This window comes from Drosophila innubila, assembly GCF_004354385.1.
Source record: "Drosophila innubila isolate TH190305 chromosome 3L unlocalized genomic scaffold, UK_Dinn_1.0 0_D_3L, whole genome shotgun sequence".
Lineage (NCBI taxonomy): Eukaryota > Metazoa > Arthropoda > Insecta > Diptera > Drosophilidae > Drosophila > Drosophila innubila.
In genome coordinates, this window is record NW_022995376.1 from 27,015,422 (window position 1) to 27,036,205 (window position 20,784).

The following is a 20,784-nucleotide window of genomic DNA, read 5'->3' on the forward strand; positions in this document are numbered from 1 at the left end:
ACTCAACATTTGTAAATCTTTTAAGTGCAGCGATTGTGCTACCTCCCGAAATATATAAAGGCAATGGTTCCATAGCTATTTTAATATTTGCCATACAACCAATAAATCCACGTTGAATGTCTTCATAGCCGATAATTGAAGGATGCGGTCGAACCTCAGCTCCAACGAAGATATCATTTGACTGAATATTTAAAATGCCATTGACTCCAGGAGCGCTGCCTTGAGAGACATGTTTATTATCTACAATTAGTTTGGCACTATTAAGAGTGCGCTCTAATGTGATAGTGTGCCAGACTCCATCCGAAATATAAATGCTTGACACGCTTACAACGCCTTCTCCTGAGCCTAAATCGAATTTGTATTTTACAGCCCCGTTAACAATTTCCAAAACATTATAGTCCACTTTTCCACTTGCATACAAAAGTGTACCACTTTGTTGTACTGTTCTTATTTGAAGAGACAAGACGAACTGATTTTCTAAAGTATTTCTGGCCTTTGCCTTGTTTATTTTGTAGTGTGCATAACTTTTACCACCAAATGAAACTGATGTTGAAAAATTGGTATCACAGGTTCCATTGCTACATTTTGATGATTTCATTTCACAAAATGAGCCCGAGTATCCATTAGGGCATACACATTGATATCGAGCTGCAGATTCTGAAGGTAAGCAATTTCTTTGGGGTGGACAAGGTTCTGAATAACATGCATTTACTGATTCATTGCAATTTTTTCCATCAAAACCTGATTTACATACACATTTTTTTTTTAAGCTATACGAGGGCGTTGCAAAGCTTATAACATCAGTATAAATAGTTGTTATATTCTTTAAATCCAAACTTATTAATTGCTTGCAAATCCCATGAACACATATATTTTCCTTGTTCTGACAGAAACTTGGAACAATTTCTTCAATGATAAGATTAGTGTCGTTTTCAATATCAATTTCTTTGCTGATGACAGATAGACGTACTTCGTCGCTGCTAAAAAATGCATCTGATGTTGGAATTATTTGTTGTTTTCGTACTGTAAATACAACATTTAAGTCAGTGGAATATTCATCTTGCTTTGTCAACGATTTTTCAATTTTCTCTTGCAGAGAAATCAAAATTACATCTTTTTGGCGACATCGCATAACATTTCTTATGGATCGAATAAAACCTTTTCTATGACTTAGTAAGAACTCTGATGCTCCAATTTTACTAAAACGGATGATTGCCGCTTCTCTGACCATGTCCATTGTTATCAGTTCGACATTGATTTTTACTGTCGTAAATACGGTAAATTTCCCGTCGCTGACTGATACATTTAGTTTATATACACCAATATCAAGGTTAGTTATAGAATATATTTCCCCAGTCTTCTCAGTAATTTTAAATAATTTGGATGTTTGATATGTTTCTTCATTGGTAGATGTCATACAGAATGTTAGCTCATCATATTGATCTTGGTCAGATGCAAAAACTTTTCCCAAAAACGCAGCTGAAAATTCATCTTCATATGAATTCACGGTTACTTCTAAAGGTGTTATGATGGGAGGATATTGACTTTCTTCAATTATTTTTATTGTCACCCAAGTATCCGAATAAAGTGGTGGGGTTCCATTATCAAATACACGTATTTGTATTATGAACTCGTCTCGTAATTTATGGTTGAATTTTGTTGCTGTGCTAAGAGAACCGTCTTGTTCAAGACGAAATAAACCTCCTTCATTTCCAGAGCGAATGTCGTACGTGAAAGGTGTCGAATTGGGTGATTCATCAGCGTCAGAAACTTCAAAGGTAATAAAAACATAGCCTAATGGTCTATTTTCCTGTAAAACTATGCTGTAGTTTGTCTGAGAGAAAATTGGAGCGTTGTCATTTGCATCTAGTATAAAAATTATGACTTGAACAGTACTGCATCGCTCTGGGATTCCAAAATCACAGGCTTGAATTTCCAATGTGTATTCCGAAATTGTTTCTCGATCTAGAGGCCTTGCTAAGATTATTGTTCCATTGCTTTTATTAACATTGAATTGATGTAAAGAATCACCATTTACAATATTATATTTTATGATTCCGTTAACATTTGAATCTTCATCAGTGGCCTTCACATCTATAATTGGAAAATCGACTGAGAAATCCTCTTTTACATTAATTCGATAAATGTTTTGTATAAATGTTGGGCTATTATCATTTACGTCATATATAGATATATTAACATAGGCAATGTTACTAAGAGGCGGGCTTCCACCATCAATAGCTTGAACAGTGAGGAAATAAAATTTAGTCTTTTCATAGTCCAATGTTCCATTAACCCATAATATGCCTGTACTTGAATTAATATTAAATTTACGTTGCTCATTGCCACTAACTATGTAGTATAAAATTTCAGCATTAACTCCAATATCTTTTGATGTAGCATGAATTTTACAAACTTCAAAGCCTTCTGTGGCATTTTCATATACATTACTTGTATATTTTCGCATGCTAAATTCAGGAGGATTGTCGTTTATATCCAAAATATTTATAACAATATTTGCCATTGAAGATAACATTGGTTTACCTAAATCTTCAGCCATGACTGTCAAATTATATAAGGAAATTGTTTCTCGATCAAGGTGTTTATCTAATTTTATAATTCCTGTTGACGTTGAAATTCCAAAATATTCACTATTTGTGCCCAATAATGAGTATTTAATTTTTCTGTTCATGCCAAAATCTTTGTCAGTAGCATGAACTTTGGCCACCAAAGTTTGTAACTGGGCATCCTCTTGTATGCTTACTCTATAGTTAGTCATAGAGAAAATAGGTGTATTGTCATTTATATCATTGATAGTAAGTATTATTTCAGAAATACATTCTCGAATAAATTCTTTGCCATCTTGAACATGTGCCAATATTTTGTACTTCGGAGTTTGTTCTCTATCAATGAGTTTTGCTACTTTTAAAATGCCACTCTCTTTACCAATAACAAAGTCATCGGAGCCTTTGCCAGAAATATAAAATCGTAATTTAAAATCATTACTCGAATCAAAATCCATTGCTTTTACTTCAACTATTGTTGTTCCGATTGGTGTAGATTCATTTATCATAATGTGGTACCGGGGTCTTAAACAGAATGGCATGTTATCATTAATGTCTTTAATATGCACTTGAACATTTGCTTCGGCAGTGAATTTTCCATCTGTGGCTAAGATTCCTAAGTTGTAAAATGATATTTGTTCTCTATCTAGATGTTTTGATACAAACAATTCTCCAGTTTTTCCAATTTGAAATTGCGATTGACTATCTCCAGATATGATATAATAGTCTATTGCTTGCTTTTCGATATCTGGATCTATCAACAAAAAGTTGATCAAAACAGTACCTGGTAGAACATTTTCGAAAATATGGATGTGATCAATGGGCAACTTAAACTGAGGTCCGTTGTCATTGTAGTCAATAATTTTTATCGATACAGGCACCTTAGATTCATGTTTTGGGTGTCCATTATCTGTGACAATTACTTTTAAATTAAACTCTGATTGTACTTCTCTATCTAAGGAGGACAAAAGAGTGATCCATCCGGTGTATATGTCGATGTCAAATATATTACGTACACTATTTGATTCATCGTCAAAGTAGTATCGTACATCCCCGTTTGATCCAGTATCTGCATCAGTAGCCGTAATTTTCATAATAGATACCACTTTATCGGTATTTTCCGCTACATCACAACTATAAATAGTATTATCGAATTTGGGATAGTTATCATTCTCATCTGTTACATGAATGAACACATCAGCATATGCAAAAAGAATTGGTAGAGTCGCAGTCTCCGCCACGATTACTAAATAATGCGAATCATTTTGTTCACGGTCCAAAGTTTGCATAAGAATTAACTCTCCATGCTCAGATATAGCAAAAACTGACGATTCTTCTGAAGATGAAAATTTTAGCGAATAATTTCCATTTACATATAATTTAGTTAATACAGTTCCCGGCGAAGTAGATTCTATTATTTTAAGACTTATGTGCCTTTTTTCGAACGTTGGAATTATCACATCGGAGTCGACTATTTCGAAAGATACTGGAATGTCGGTGTGTAATGAGGGCTTTCCGGAGTCAAAAGCTCGAACAAAAAATTGAAAAATGCCTTTTTCAAAATTGGCTGGAACAGTTTTAAGAACGATATTGCCATTACTTTCGTTTAAATAGATTTTGTCTTCCAAATTGGATTTCATCGTGTTCGGGATAATTGTATATTTCACATCTCCATTTGCATTTATATCTTTATCCACAGCTTTTACCTAAAACAATTAAATATAATCGATTAAACTCATATAAACAAATATGTAGAAAGTCTCTAAATAATATGTTGAAAGTCTTTACATGTTTGAAACTGAAGTTAACAGATGCTAAGATACTCTTAAGGCTGATGCGGCGCTGGGCCACAGCAGATACAGACATGTTAATTACGCAAGTTTGCTGGAGATGTCACAGAAAAACTTGGTGCTTATTCTGGAAAAAATTAACATATCGCCAATTGCATCATGCCAGAAGTGCATGGTGAGCAAGGTTTCATATAAATTGTTATAACACTGTAATGTTCAGGCTTTTCCTAGTAGTCTGTGTGTTAAATATGGATGATTTTATTGAATTGCGGGGCCAAAAGGGTCATGGTCATGGTCATGGTCATACTTGATCTGCGTGTCTCTTATAGAAGATCAAGAAAATATATATATTATAAGGTCGGAGGTGCAGACCTTTAATGCGACACACATAAAAAAATTAAAATACAAATACAAAAATTAAAATACAAAGATACTTGTATGTTCAATTCAATACTGTAGATTTAATAATGGACCCTTTGCTTTCTTTGCTTTCATAATATGCATTGCTCTAAAAAAACTTGATCTATCGAAGATACACAGAAATCGACTGAGTTTTTCGTGTTTAAATTTTATACTCTCTGAGATCTAGAACATGGTTAATTCTGACTCGGCTGTTGATGCTGATGACACCGCTTCCTTCTGCATATTACGCAGATTTTCTTTCGGACAAACTTAGTAGACCATCTGGACATTTTAGAAAGGGTCTGAGCATATGTTAATATACTTACAGTCAATAATGTTTCATCAAGCTTATTTGAAGTGCTTATAACGAGTTTATATTCCTTCACAAAAAATTGGGGGCTGTTGTCGTTGACGTCTTCAACTGACACTCTTAATGATGCAAAGCCAAATTTACTTCCACCATCAATTGCCTTTAATTGAAGCATGTACTCATCTCTATGTTCTCGATCAAATTTTATTTTTGATGTGATTAAACCAGTATTGCGGTCAATATCAAAATACTGCTTCATTTCTTCAGATGCAATTTCATAGTAGATTCTGGCGAACTGCCCAAAATCATTGTCAGTTGCTTTTACCTGGAAAATTCGTTTGTTAGTTACAAACAAAATTATTGTAATTTATACATACAGTAATAATTTCATGCCCATTTGCCAAATTTTCCAAAATGGTTGCTTTATATAGCATTTCTTCAAACTGAGGACTGTGAAAATTTTCTGGAACTAATGTGATTTTTAACCGAGCAAAACTTGTGTGAACTCCATCAGAAACTGATATATTTAGAATTGTATTGAGTTTGTCGGTAAAATTCAACATGTTTTGAAGAGAAATAATTCCACTTTGTCTATCAATGGTGTACGTTTGCAATTCGTTTCCATCTACAATTTTGTACTGCAAATAATCGATGTCAGATAAGTCAATGTCGTATGCTCTTGGTAATGCAACGAATTGGCCGCGTGTCGCTGCTACAGATAACTTCGTGTTGAAAGATGGCTCAATAAATCTCGGTGAGTTGTCATTCAGGTCTTTCACTGCAATTAAATAAAAAGATTTTTAAAAAATTTTGACCAGTGAACACAATACTAAAATATTTCGAATAAGTTAGAGTTATAAAATTTATTGTTCGCTCTTTCGATAGCCGATGGGCACTTTTAAAAATTTCAAAATTGTGGCCAAAAAGGGCGTCTCAAAAATACGAAAAACTGAGGTTCCCTTATTGAAAATTTGTAATAACCGAAATAAAAGTCAGATTCGACTAGTTTTGGGCTGAAGTTATTGGCAATGAATTTCGCTAAAAAGTTTGTGTTACAGACTAGCAAAACCTAACATGGAGCTTTTTGAAAAAAAAAATTGACACGGCCTAATAAAACAGTATGAACATAAATGTATAAATATATTTACTAGCCATTAGCCTATCTACAGTTCCCCAATCAATCAGTTGGGAGACGGACATGGTTACCTTCGCTGTGTTGTTGCTTGCTTCAACATTCTCATCTCTTTTAATGTGTAATAGGTATCATCACTTTAATATCTCGTTATAAAATTTTATTAATTTAAATATGTTCTATTTTCATTAAATTGACAATAATGTAAATCGAATTACCTGTTATAAAAACATTGCATTTCGAAGTTAATGATGGCGAGCCATGATCTTTAACAACCACAACAACATGATAAGACTTTTCTAACTCATAATCTAATGGTGTTTTTAAATATAAGATGCCGTCAACAACGTCAATGTAAAATGTATCAGAATCATTTCGACCATTGATGTATTCAATAAAATATGATAGTTTTCCATTTGCACCGGAGTCCAGATCAGTTGCGTTTATTTGTAATACTTGCGATCCAAATGGAATATTTTCCGGCAAGGTAATGTTGTAGTTATCTCTTTCGATTTCTGGATAACAATCGTTTACATCAATCACAATTATAGACAACAAAACATCTGCGTAAATTCCCGAAATGCTATCCGTTGCGCGTACCAAAATCTCGTGTGTGTGATTTTGCTCGTAATCTAATTCGCTGACCACATACAATGAACCTGAAAAACATAAAGTAAAATAATCGCAATTAATAATCACAATATTTTAATACAAATGAAAGAGCTCGACTTTATGAATAAGTATGCATCCTAACACGTACACATGTAAATGCTGATCAATACAATAAAATATTCATCTGTGCAATTCTGCCAATTATTTTGCAAGTCGCGACAACAATAAATTGAACAGTGTCTTTACATTTAATGTATAAATATTTGTAAGTATAAATGCAGTCATAAATTGCCGCTCAATTTGATTGCCACTGGTAAATTCGGTATACATTTTGACAGTTTAATTTTAATTCATATATTTTTACTTATTTATTTGAGCACTGCAGCTTCTTTTTTACTGAAACAAGATTGTGAATTTCTTCAAAGTTGGTGAGTAGTTTCTGGACATAGGTAGACACTTTTCGGTATTGAAAACTATACACCTAAAATAGAAGGTGACATGGGTTGTTTTTTTTTCGAATAATTCACCAGCAGGGAACACGCCTCTTCCTGCCTGTTACTTTTATACATTTGACAAACTTAATATTTTCGACCAGGGTATATTTTGTAATTTTTTGTTGTGTGTTATTTGAATAACTCACAAGCTATCGTACTAGTGGATTACATACGAGTATTACATAATAAACTAAAAAATATAAAATATTTCAAATATGTATACGAGTTAGAATTATGATAAAATAATAGTATACCTGTTCTATAATCAATTTCAAAATGTTGATTTTCATTATCAGATGAGGTTGTGTAAATTAGTTTCCTCTTTAACGGGCTATCGGCTTGAATGGATACAAATAGTGCGGAGTACATTTCGACATCTTCCTTGACGCTTACAGAATAAAATTGTTTTTCAAATACAGGCATAGATCGATCAATCACCTATTAAAAAAGTAGATAGAAAGATAATTTACATTTAATATAATTTTTTTATTTTTTTGATTTACCTTTATTTGAACGGGAACTTCTGTGCTGCAAGAAACTACAGCGCCATCGTAAGCTGCAACTGTTAAATCGTAATTTCGATTATGGCCTTCGATACTTTGTTTAATTGACAACTCGCCAGACTTTCTATCTACTTTAAAAAGTTCACCGTTTCCTTTTCTCAGTTCGTAGCGAACTTCACCGTTCTCACCACTGTCTAAGTCGATTGCTTTCACCTGCATAATAATTGATCCTTTCGTATATCCAACTGATACGGAAGCGTAATATGGCATGTTGACAAATATGGGACAGTTATCATTTATGTCCAGTACGGAAATATAAACTGAAGTAGTTGCTCTGTGAACACTACTATTATCTTCATAAAAAATTGATGACTTTGCTTCGACAAACAATTTATACATATCCTGTAGCTCACGGTCAAATATAAGTCCAGTAGTTTTAATAGCTCCAGATGTTATTCCAATTTCAAACATATCTGTTGGATTGAGAATTCGGTATTCAACATTTTCATTCAACGTATTTCCAATGACATTAGTCAATCCAATAGTGACCACTTTGGTGGTATTTTCAACAGCCGAAAACTCATAAATTTTTTTTTGAAATTTGAAATTTGAATTAGCTATAGGCAATAATTTAATGTTTACGAGAATAATAGTGGAGTATAACCCATCAGATGCGCGAACGTGTAAGACATAATCATTATAATTAAATTCCAAATTTCTAAAAAGAAAAGAAAACGTAGAAAAAAAATATATAGTTAATAAATTATTGTTTAATTACTTTTGATCATAAGATGGGTTAGCAATACAAATTAAAAACACCACTACAGAATCTTTTAAAAATATATAAGATTGATACTTCATATTGTTAGACTAGGATAAATCACTGCAAGGGCGTAGGCAGCTTTGAACGAAGGGGGGGCGACAAAAAATTTTTTTTATAACATCACCACAAACCCTGCCACAAACCTCTAGAGATTTTTAAGTTATATAAATATTATTTTAGGTATGTTTTATATAATTAAAAAATTAACTCAAAATACATTTCATTCAATAAATTAAAAATTTTATTTAATCTTTCCAAAACATTTTTGGTATTGAAAGGCATTGCTTGCATTGTTTCAGAATCACCACCTTTTGGGTTGCTTTTAGAGATTTGTAGAACATACATTCCTATGAGCAATACAGCTTTGTAGTTAAATTAGTCTTCGTAGTGATTTCAATGTTATATAAGTTAAAATTATTTCGCAGACTAGCCTTTCTTGCGCACTCAGGAAACCAGATCCTTAAAAAAAGATTATAAGTATAGTAGAGTGGGTAATTTTTTTTTTGCGACAAAACGGTTGCAAAAATTGCAATTTACGACGAATTCTAAGAAGTTTTGCCCAATAAACCATCAGTCTAAAATCAAAGTAGAGCTTTTGAAATAATATAACTTTTTTTTAACTTAATTCAAATTGACTGACTCTATTGTACAGGACTGTTTTACAAAATTTTTTACAACCCAAAAGCACAAAAAGCCGTTGTCGCGGGCCTAGAAATGAACAATGGTTGCTGTTAAATGTAAAAATTATAAAATTAAATTAAATTGTTTTTTAAATTTAACAAAAGTGCTTTAAATATATTTTAAATTAATTTTTTTTGTAAAAAATATACCAATAATGAAGATAACTCAAGTGTCCCTTTCTGTCCCCCTGCGATCACTGCAAGCTAATTCGAAGAAATCGGTGTTCGAGATTATCGATTGACCAATTGAGACCTTTGCCTCGTTGCTCTCTAATTGGAGGCCACATTTTTAAATTTAAAATTGAAATTTATTGAGTTCGATTCCCACAATTCCACGTTAAAATATGTGTTCAATGAGACAGGCATTCCTTTCCTGAGACCTAAGCAGGAGACAGTTTGTTTTGAAATTTTAAAACTCTTCCTTTCGTCCTCGTATCGAAAAAAATACAAGAGCAAGTTTAAAGCTAGAGCATAAAAATTGTTTAAGTCTTGTTATTCAGTTTTACTGATTTAAGCTGTTGTATAAAAGAGGTATAAATTAGCCATACTCGAACTCATAAAATTACAGTATTACAGTAATTTTATGAGTTCGAGTATGGCTAATTTATACCTCTTTTATACAACAGCTTAAATCAGTAAAACTGAATAACAAGACTTAAACAGTTTGTATGCTCTATATATTATATTAGGTCTAGCTTAGAGGCAATCTTAACCAATCCAACAACTATTAAAGTCATCGAATGTAAAGATTAAATCTCCTTAGATAATATTATTAAAGCTAAATAATAAGCGTAAAAGTACCTTGTCGTTAACACTCCTGTAAGTGGATGTATATGAAAGCAATCTTGGTTATTTCCATCAACAATGTCATAGCGAATAACGTCGTTATCGGCGTCAACCGCAGCAATTTGAGTAACAAATACATTTTTAAAAGTTGGCAATAACAAAGTAACATTGTGATCTCTATCCTTAAACATTGGTGGACAGTCATTTACGTTACTCACGAGTATTTTTACGTGAGCTTTTGTTTTTGAGTGTAGGCTTGGTTTACCCATGTCACTGACCTAAATAAACGAGTATTTAGAATTAAATTGTTTATTAATATATGTACTTGTCATAATATTGGTTTTTATGTAAATACCTACCGTTACAAAAAATGAATAGTTTGTATTCCTTTCATAATCTAAACTGCGTATAATTTTAATAGCTCCAGTATTAGAATCTATTTTAAAAATGTTACTCGTTAAGTCATCAATAATTCTATATTGCAACATTCCATTGAATCCTACGTCTGGGTCGTACACATTTAAAGCCAGATGACTATAAAAGAGTAATTATCATGTTTTTAAAATTAAAATAAATGCAATATCCATCATGCCATTTTCGTACCGTTTTTTGTTATCATCAATCTTTTGAACATAAGAGCCTAAGCTGGCAGACTCAGAAATAGTTCCAATATATTCAACTTCCAGAAATTTTGGAATATTATCATTCGCATCTAAAATATGCACTATTATGTTTTGGCACGAGGACTCAGAGGCCATGTTAGTTCCCTTTATAGTTAAATTAAATAATCTGAAAGTAGCATAAAATAATAGTTACGATTATATTATAAGTAGGACTACAAGTTTTAATAAATAAATATACACAGGTAACAATATCATTATTATAAAATATATATTATAGGTTGGGTCAATATTTTATTTCTCAAAAAACTTCCAACAAAATGATAAACTACGACGAATTCTTAGAAGATTTAACCAAAAAAATATGGCCTAAAATCAAATCCTAGCTTTCGCTGATAGACATAAAAAGTTTTTCGACCGATCGTACCTCTGGAAAATTTTGGTCAGCATGTAAAAAACAAACACAGAAACACTGGATTTTGGTCCCCTATATCATATATGTAGCTGCCATAGGAACGATTTGACGAAAAACTCACCTTTTTGTTCTTCTCAGCGCGGGCTAGGGGCCATAGTTTTGCAGTGAAATATTTTTAGAATTAATCGTAGATTCCGATTTTGGTGGACGCATTCATCTTTTTTCTCACCCAAATAAGTTGACCCACCCTATGTATATAAATGTAGGAATAATTACTTGTTCATTTCGTAGTCGACATTGTTGTTGATGACAATTACTCCCGTAGAAGGATTTATCCGAAAACTATCGTTGTCGTTACCATCGATGATATCAAAGAAAATAGATGAAGATGATCTTGCTTCAACTTGTGTTACAAATGATCCGACACTCAAATTTTCAAAAATTTCCAGTGAAATTAAACTAGTGAAGAATTTAGGGGGATCATTATCTGACATAGTTATAATGATATGTACAGGCACTTGAGATGATAGCGGGGGCTGACCAAGATCTACAGCTTTAATCTGCAACATGTACTCCTGCATTTTATTAATATCCAAAGTGTCAGCCAAAGATATAATACCAAATACTGGATCGATTTCAAACATACTTCCTACGTTACCGGTAATAATAGAGTAACGTATTTCAGCATTGTGACCGCTATCTCGATCTATGGCTGTAATCTGAACAAGTTTGGAGCCTATTGTTGCACTTTCGGGAACTTTACTTTGAATTAATTTTGTAGTGAATTCGGGATAATGATCATTGTGATCATGTACATTTACTATTATCTTTGCGTAATTCCGCTTTCCCGGAGTTCCTTGGTCTTTCACGAATGTAATTAATATATGTTGCGAAGTTTTTTCAAAATCCAGTTTCTGTGTGACTATAACGTTTCCGCTTATTGAATCAATGCGAAACAATGTTAATGACGATGGGTCTTGTGTGGCATGAAGATGATAAAAGAGCTTTTTATCTTCATCTTTATCAGTTGCATGGAGTTGCATGATAACAGATTCTTCTTCGATATTTTCTGATATATTTACGTGGTATATTTCCTTTGTAAATTGTGGTACATTATCATTCGTATCAACAACTTTAATGAATAACGTAGTATGCACTGTATTTGAGCCATCAGTCACGCTAATTGATAGATTATAAAACGTTTGTGTCTCATAATCCAAATACTTGGACAGCAGAACATTTCCGGTATCTCTTCCAATATAAAAATGGTTTCCGTCGTTTCCTCCTATTTATCAGGATAAAAAGTAAACAATTATTAGAATTATTTGTATAATAAATGTTCCACACAACTCTGGACTTATTAATAGCTAAGTTATTTGCATAATTTATGTAACCTCCTATAAAGTAAAGATATCTTCATTAGTATCATTACTGACTAAAGCCATTAAAAAACAAACAGATCAGTCGAGCGTACTCGGTAGTAGGATACCTTGTGTCTAGGCTATTAGATGTCGATTGGGACGCCGAAGATTTGATGAAAAGGCTCCAAGTAGATAAGCACAAGTCGATTTATCTATTTGATTAGGTACTTTAAATTTAAAATAAATGAAATTAGATGAACCCGAAAAAAAAACAAAATAAGATTTGAAAACCCTTGCAGAACACTGTATATAATTTTTAACTGATTGTTTTAATGACAGCTATATGCTATATAGTGAACCGATAAGAACCAAATTGGGTCAGGACGTAGCAGCGCCGTTGCGACAAGAAATTGCTCCCGGGGCAAATAAACAAAACAAAGATAATTCCTTTAAAAACATATTAAATTGACAGCTCCAGTGTCCAAAATGTTTACTAAAATTAATTAAATGTTACTACAATAAAAACTTATAACATGATAATTAGCTCGTTACATAAAAATGGGTACTATTAGATTCGTGACAGATTATGGTATACCAGTTTGAAGACTTTTATTTTCGAGACTATTCGAGATAGAGGAACCAAATTGGGTGACAATACCCTAAGGATGTTGACCTATCGGAAGTTAATTTTAAAATTTGGCCAGGCCCACGTCAGCCCATGTTTTTTTTATTTAAATCAAATATTTTAGACTTCTTTGACTTTTAAAATGCTGAGTCGTTGCCATTTTATCCGCATATTGTCTGAATTAAACAATGACATCCTGAATACATACTTTAAAAATACATGATAAAATTAAGAAGTTTAAACTTTAATTTTATAATGGTTTGTTATTTCTAAAATTGTAAAATTGATTTAAGGTCCCCCAAATTGAGGCATTAATTGTTAGCTTTTATGAAAGCAAACTGATAAATTACTTTACCCATATTTGGAGATATTCGATTGATAGCAAACGGAGACTGCTAAGTTATCTTGTCCAATTGATGATCCTAATTGGTTCAAATTTATTTAAAGTTTGCTAAAACGATGTGCTAATGCTGATGTGATGTGAAGTATGTAATGTAAATCGTTAAAAAATCGTTGTCAAATTCATTGTATGCTTTTCAAGTTAACTGTCTAATTTGGATTTAGTGTTAAAGTCCTGTTTATAAATTCAAATCATCAGAAACAATAAAAAGTGCCTCAAATCTCAATTTTAGTTGCTAAATGATGGGGTCGATTCATTCTAAAAATGGAATTCGAAATGTAGCAGCCACATATAAAAATTGTTTTCGCACTTTTCGTTGTCTGATTTATTTAATATCAGGCTCAACCCCTCAAATTTATCCTAAGTTCAAACTCTTTTTGAAATATCGGCGCCCCTAATATCTAAGCGCCCGGGGCGGTTGCACTCCTTGCAGAAGCCAAATTTTAAAAAAATCCTAAAAAAAAAAACTATCATAGAAAAAAAAATGCTTTTTGTCATAGTGGGCCCCAAATCTATCCCAAAAAAGCGGGTTGCGCTCGTTTAAATTTTTGGGATGTTACCTTACAAATTTAAACATTTTGGTTATTACACGAATCAAACCCACTTTTTTTTGAAGATATGGGACCCCATATGACAAAACACATTTTTTCTTTTAGAAGATTTTTTTAGAATTTTTTAAAAGTAGGCTTTTTTTCTTACTTTTTTAGAGGTGCGCCCACATTTGTCTTCATTACTCGAGAATGCCAATACCGATATTCACAAGCTTTACTTTTTCTGAAAGTTAATAAATATATTTCAAAATAATTTATACATAGTCTTAGATTTAAACCAGTAGTTTAAGAGACATCAATTTTCGAATTAAGAAAATTATGATTTTTTGATAAGCTTTTTTTCGATTTTTTACTTTAAAATTCTAGAAAAAGTCGAAAAAGTTATTTTCTATTTTATTTAAATAGCTGGATTAATTACGCGTCGTTTAAGATATGATTCAATTCAATCTATGGAGAGACGGCTAAGTAATAAAGTAAATCTAATACATTTTTTTCGACTTTTCCTAGAATTTTAAACAAAAAAATCTAAAAAAAAAAAAAAGGAAGTTAAACAAAATCTCATCATTTAATAAATACAATAATTGATGTTCCTTAAGCTACTGGTTTAAATCTTAGACTTTGTATAAATTAATTAGAGACATTTTCATTAGCTTTCAAAAAAATTAAAACTTTTGAAAATCGGTTTGGCATTCTCGAGTAATGATGACAAATGCTTAAAAAATTAAAAAAAAAAAATCTCACAATAGAAAAAAAATGTTTTTCGTCAATGTTATTTAACTTTAAAATTCCAGGAAAAATAAAAAAAAAGTTCTAACACTTTTCTTTCTCTTTTATTTATGGCAGCTATATGATATAGTATTCCGCTGATAACCAAATTTGGTCAAAATATGTAAGAAAACAAATTGATATTTCTTAAAATTGGTTTTGGTGTCTCAAAAAAACACAACATTTTTTTTATTCAAATCGAAAAACAAAAACTTCCCTAGCTATAAAATGTTTTTAAATGCCATTTCTGCATAGATTTTAATTTCTTTTTGAAATTTTAAAGTTTTAAAATCGTAAAAATATACTTTAAAAAATTATAATTTTCTTAATTCAAAAAAATTACACATTTTTATTAGCTTTCCAAAAACGTAAAGCATTTTTAAATCGGTTTAGGCACTCTTGAATAAAATTGAGAAATGTAGGCATACCTCTAAAGACAGTTTAAAAATATAGCAAATTTAAAAAAAATTGTAAAAACCGTACCATAGGAAAGTATTTTAAGTTGTTTGTTGACATCTATTTCAAAGGAATTTTGTTACCTAGTTTTATCGACCAATTCTTTCTTTGTCACCTATATGATTTATTGCACTGATTTGAACCAAATTTGGTTAGGATGAACTAAAATTCACAATCAAGTTTTATTAATAGTATCGGTTTTTTGCAAATTAATTTTACCGTTTTTAAAGAGAAACTTAACAAATTTTATATAATATTAACTATAAAAAATTTTTAATTCAAAGTATTCGCCCTCACTTCCTACTCATTTTGTCCATCGTTTTGTGCAATTGATGGAAACCATGCCAAAAAAAAACTTCACGTTTTGTTAACATCCATAAATATATATATATTAACCCATATATATCAACCCATTTTTGTTCATCCTCGAAAGTAAAGGAGTCCTGTTCAGTCAGTACGTATCCCATCGATGAGAACAAATGACGATCGGAAGGTGACAGGTCTGGTGAATATGGATTGTTTCCTTGACCACTTTGGCAGCGGTCGGTGTTGACTCTTTCGCCGGGTTTCAGAAGCTCGAAGTACACAACTCCCTTGTCATCCATCCCCCACACATAGCACTTTCGCGATCTTTATGAAAAGCATTAAATTCGCCACTTTTAATAGTTAAGAACAGCGTTGACAAGTCTTGACAGTTGAAATAAGATCACCGTTAATCTATACAAAAATTCAATGACTTTACGATGACTTTTTCTGTGACTTTTTTTGTTTTAACAATAAGCTAATAACTTTCCGCAAAAACTCTTTATTTAGCTGAAAGATCGACTTGTTAAGCACGAAATTTAACTTTGTTACTATCTCGTAAGCAAATAAACTATTAAGACGTTTTGAGCAGGCTATCTAACTAACAAAGAGCGTTTTAGGTTTTAAGAATACTTGAATACTGTTTTTTGCTACTGACAGCAAATCGACATTAAAAACTTGCACACCTAGTATATAAAAACGGTAATCTCGATTCTGATTTTAGACCAGTGTTGTCTAAAAGTAGGCTGTCGAGTGCTTTTTCCTATCACATATAAGAGAATTACGATTTTCACAACGGGTTAGAGAATTTTTTATAAAATACAATTTTTTTTACTTACCACTAATATTGAACCACAATTGATCGTTGTCCTCATCAACTGCCAGAATTTGAGTCACCAAAAATCCCGGTTTGTCATTCTCTGTCAAATCTACAATGTTATTTATTGATTTTGTCAGTATAGAGGGAGCATTCGGAGAATTGGCAGCAATAGGTATAAAAACTATATTAACTAGTGTAGTTTGGCTCTTTTTGGGAATTCCGTTGTCTTCGGCTTTTACAATAATTTCATATTCAGAGTCAGCTTCTAATGGCTTGGTCATAAAAACATGTCCGCTTATGTTATCAATACGAAATTTGTTTTTTTTCTTTCCAGATTTAATTGAATATGTTATTCGAGAGTTTTCTCCATCATCGTTGTCAATTGCATGAACCTGAAAAAAATGTATAGGAAAATATTTATAAAAAGCATACGATTATTTAACAAAAAAGTTATAATAGCAATAAGTCATAATAGCTAAACTGATTGTCCTGACTGACTAACTACTGATCCTTGAGCAGCACAACATAGCTGAGACAAATTTATCATGCATTAAAGCGGCGTTCTGCGAAGGTCGAGTTGCAAGGAGGACTTTGTTTGAAATTTGATCACAATTGAGGAAATTACTATATTTAGTATTAAAAACTTTGTTGATATTGGAGCTATCTCAAACTTACTCATTGTGTGTTTGGGAATGTCTTAAGCATACTGACCAAATTTGGTCCAAATCGGATGAATATGTCACATAGCTGCCACATTCAAATTAGCATTTTGTTGAAAAACTTTTTTGAGACTGTATAAAAAATCTGAACAAATTTGGTAAAAATTTAAAAAAAATTTTAAGCGTTGGCATTGATTTTCAAGCTTTGTATGGCACCAATTCGGTTGTTTTCAGGGTTGATAAATATCTTTTAGCAGAGTTGTCAGCTCCGATACAGAGTTTGTTTACAAAACCAATAAGTTTTAATATTACATTAAATACTGAAAACACTCAAATGGTGAAAACACTCAAATTTCCGCACATGCAAGGGTAGCCCTATCAAATTCCCCATTTATTTTCCCAAATACTTTCGGAATTTAGAACAAATCCGACTAATGAGTTATGTTGAATTAAAAATAGAGCTCGCAAATAAGTCTCATCCATGTAATACTGTCATGAAAAAATCTGTTTTATTCGGACAGATCCCAAAAAGGTTGAGAGAAAACACACTCGATTGTGTTTTTCTCAATAAGGGAAATGCTCAAGCATTGACACCTTAATTCGTTTCCATTTTGTTTGTGTTTTTCAAAGACCGGTTTTTTGAGCACAAACGAAAAAAACATGAAGCTTTGAGCATTTTGATATGGGTATGCTTTTCTATTTGTTTTAAATTCCAAATGAATGTATCTTATTTTAGTTAATTACACTAGGCAACATGTTTAAACTTTTTGGATATAACACGAACCAAACCCACTTTTTTGGATTTTTTTAATACTTTTTTTTTAGGTGCGCACACGTATGTCATCATTACACTCAGAAAAAAAATCAAGATTTCCATACTTAAACAGGCCGTTTTCAAGTACAAACGATTTCAAAATCTCGGAAAAAGATCGAAATTTCTACAGTTGAGAACAAAAATCTTATTTCAAGTTAGGTTTTCGCAAGTACGGAAATCTTAAAATCAGATTTTTCGGGGAAATTTTAAGTACGCTCTGGGAAAAATTTTAAGACATGCTACTTTAAGTACACAAAAATCTTGAACTAAACCCAAATGTTATGTTTTTAGTACAAAACATTGTCATAATTAACTTTAATCACTGCGGACGGCAGTTCGCGTTATTGACGAAAGCAGCACGAAGGGTGCGAAAGGCGACTAACAATATATACAGCTAAGTTGGAAAATTTGCTACGACTTTTCGATCAGATCAAGTTATATAATGATCGAAAGGTTTAGTCCTAACTTACAAAATGGCTTACTAAAACTTGTTCTAATTCACCTGGGTCATGAGATACGGGGGTGTAAGTAAGAGGCGAAAGATTTGTATGATCGCAGCTTGTGGAGCCGTTGGGGCTTTTTGGTAAAATTATTTATTTTTTAAAAATTCTTATCAAAAATACGCGTCGATTGATACCTCGATGACCCAAATCCGTTAACTGGTTCAAAAGATAAATAAATTTGAAATTTTTAGTGGACTTCTCAAAATGAAATGAAAAGTTAGTTTCTTTGTTTGTCTGTTTGTCTGTGTGTATCAAAGCACTAAAAAAGCTTAGATGTAATGATGGGGATTTATTCCTCTTTGAAAATCTTGAAATGTTTGCTCTACGACTTTTTCAAATTCCAGCTCTTTTAGCGGGAAAACGCGAAGTCCCGCTAAAATGTAAACCTCAACAGTTTCCAAACCATAGAAGCTACAGATATATCATTGACAAGGGGTGTTTGACGGCTTTTATGCGTAAAACTTAAAACTTTTTTTCTAAAGTATTCAGGTAACATTTTACAGGTGATATAATGTTTTTAAGCTTATATTTTGGCGATTTCTGACAAAACGGCTCTAACGATTTCTGTTAATAATTCTGTTAATAATCTGTTTAATATGTTGTAATATGTACAATTTCGCGTTTTTTTGTATATGAAACATAAATTTTGGTTAAGGGGTTTGGAAGATATTACCTGTTAAGTAAATAAATACATTTTTCTATCGGTCGAAAATCATGTTTTAGTGCGAAAAACTTTTTGGTTTTATGAGATATCTCAACCATACTGATACAATATGGATTTAACTTGGTTTTATATATCCTGACCAAAGTTGGTTCAAGTCAGACTACTATATCATATAGCTGTCATAGGATCGGGTCAAAATTAGGTTTTAGTATAAAAAACTTGTTTGTTTAGTTAGATATTTTAGCCAAATTGATAGCATATGCATTTAAGTCAGTTTTAAAAACCCTGACCGAAGTTAGTTCTTATCGGACCACTATATCATATAGCCAATCGGTCCAATATTAATATGAAAAACTTTTTTGTCTTACGAGATATCGTAACCAAACTAATAGAATGTGCATTTAAATTAGACTTATATATTCTGACTAAAGTTGGTTCTAATCAAACCACTATAGCATATAGCTGTCATAGCACCGATCGGGCGAAATCCAAGTCTTAGTATGAAAAACTTATTTTTTTCATAGTAAGTACGGGGTCTCCGACAGTAGAGTATGCTCGGCTGTAGAAACGCGAGCAAAGCGAGCAGGGGGCTAAGCCTTCCAGTTTTTCTTTATAATTAAAGAAAAAATTTTTTTTTAACGTGAAATACGTTTAACAATTAAATTTATATATTTTACTATTTGCCTGTATTAATGATAAAGTTACAATGTCAAAAGCAAAAGCAATTGAAAAAATTTCTAATATCCCACAAAAAAAACATCTACACAAGTTAAAAGTCTATTGACGAAAGCAATTTCTAGCCGCAAAATTTCTGATATCCAATTTTGTGACGAACTAAATTCAGTTTAATCTAAAAATTTTAAATAAAAATATAAATTAATAAAAAAAAGCGAAAATTTTCAATTTTCAAAAATTTTCAAAAGCTTTACTTTTTCTAGAAGCTAATGAATATATAATTTAATCATACACAGTCGAAGATTTTCTAAACAGTTTAACAGACATCAATTTTCGAATTAAGAAAATTATGATTTTTTGTTTAGCTATTTTTTTTTAGATTTTTTTACCTTCAAATTCTAGGAAAAGTTGAAAATAATTTATTACATTTTCTTTTCTATTTTATTTACATTGCTGCATTAATTACGCGTCGATTAAGATGTGATTCTTTACTAGTATTTTTTTGAAAACATTTAATAGATTAGGTGATAATAAATAAAAAACGTATTATCTTAAAAACTGTGGGTGTAGTGGTTTTTCGCAATTTGCGTGGTGTGGCGGAAATTTGAAACAAACGTGACCTGCTCCAACGCAATTGGAGTCTGTGTGCCAAATTTGGTTGCTCTATCTCTAATCGTCTCTGAGATCAAGGCGCTCACACTGACGGACAGACGGACATGGCTATATCGACTCGGCTGTTGATGCTAATCAAGAATATATGTTACATACATTCCAACGAACACAATACACCCTTTCACTTATTTTTTAAGTAACGGGTATAATAAAAGTCTAATTAAAAATTAGATGATACGACGTATTACTGCGAACGGCACTGTCCGATCAGATCGAGTTATATACCGATCGAAATATTTAGTTCTAACTTACAAAATGACATACTAACATGTTTTCTAACTCACCTGGGTCATGAGATACGGAGGTGTAAGTGGGGGGGGGGCAAAATTTAAAAATACGCGTCGATTGATACCTCGATCGCCCAAATCCAATAATTAGTACAGTG

The 20,784-nt window shown here is 31.9% G+C and overlaps 1 protein-coding gene across 1 annotated transcript in view; it reads right to left on the bottom strand.

The window, feature by feature from the left end:
• Positions 1 to 6,680: 6,680 nt before the first annotated feature.
• Positions 6,681 to 20,784, bottom strand: part of LOC117789264 (fat-like cadherin-related tumor suppressor homolog) — a 47,710-nt gene continuing 33,606 nt past the window's right edge. The window contains exons 8-14 of the mRNA XM_034628377.1: positions 16,432 to 16,804; positions 11,408 to 12,416; positions 10,700 to 10,885; positions 10,456 to 10,630; positions 10,112 to 10,374; positions 8,309 to 8,525; positions 6,681 to 6,857 (exon numbers count right to left, since the gene is read on the bottom strand). Of these exons, the coding sequence (XP_034484268.1) occupies positions 6,831 to 6,857; positions 8,309 to 8,525; positions 10,112 to 10,374; positions 10,456 to 10,630; positions 10,700 to 10,885; positions 11,408 to 12,416; positions 16,432 to 16,804 (2,250 nt within the window). The 3' untranslated portion in view covers positions 6,681 to 6,830. The remainder of the gene's footprint in view (positions 6,858 to 8,308; positions 8,526 to 10,111; positions 10,375 to 10,455; positions 10,631 to 10,699; positions 10,886 to 11,407; positions 12,417 to 16,431; positions 16,805 to 20,784) is intronic.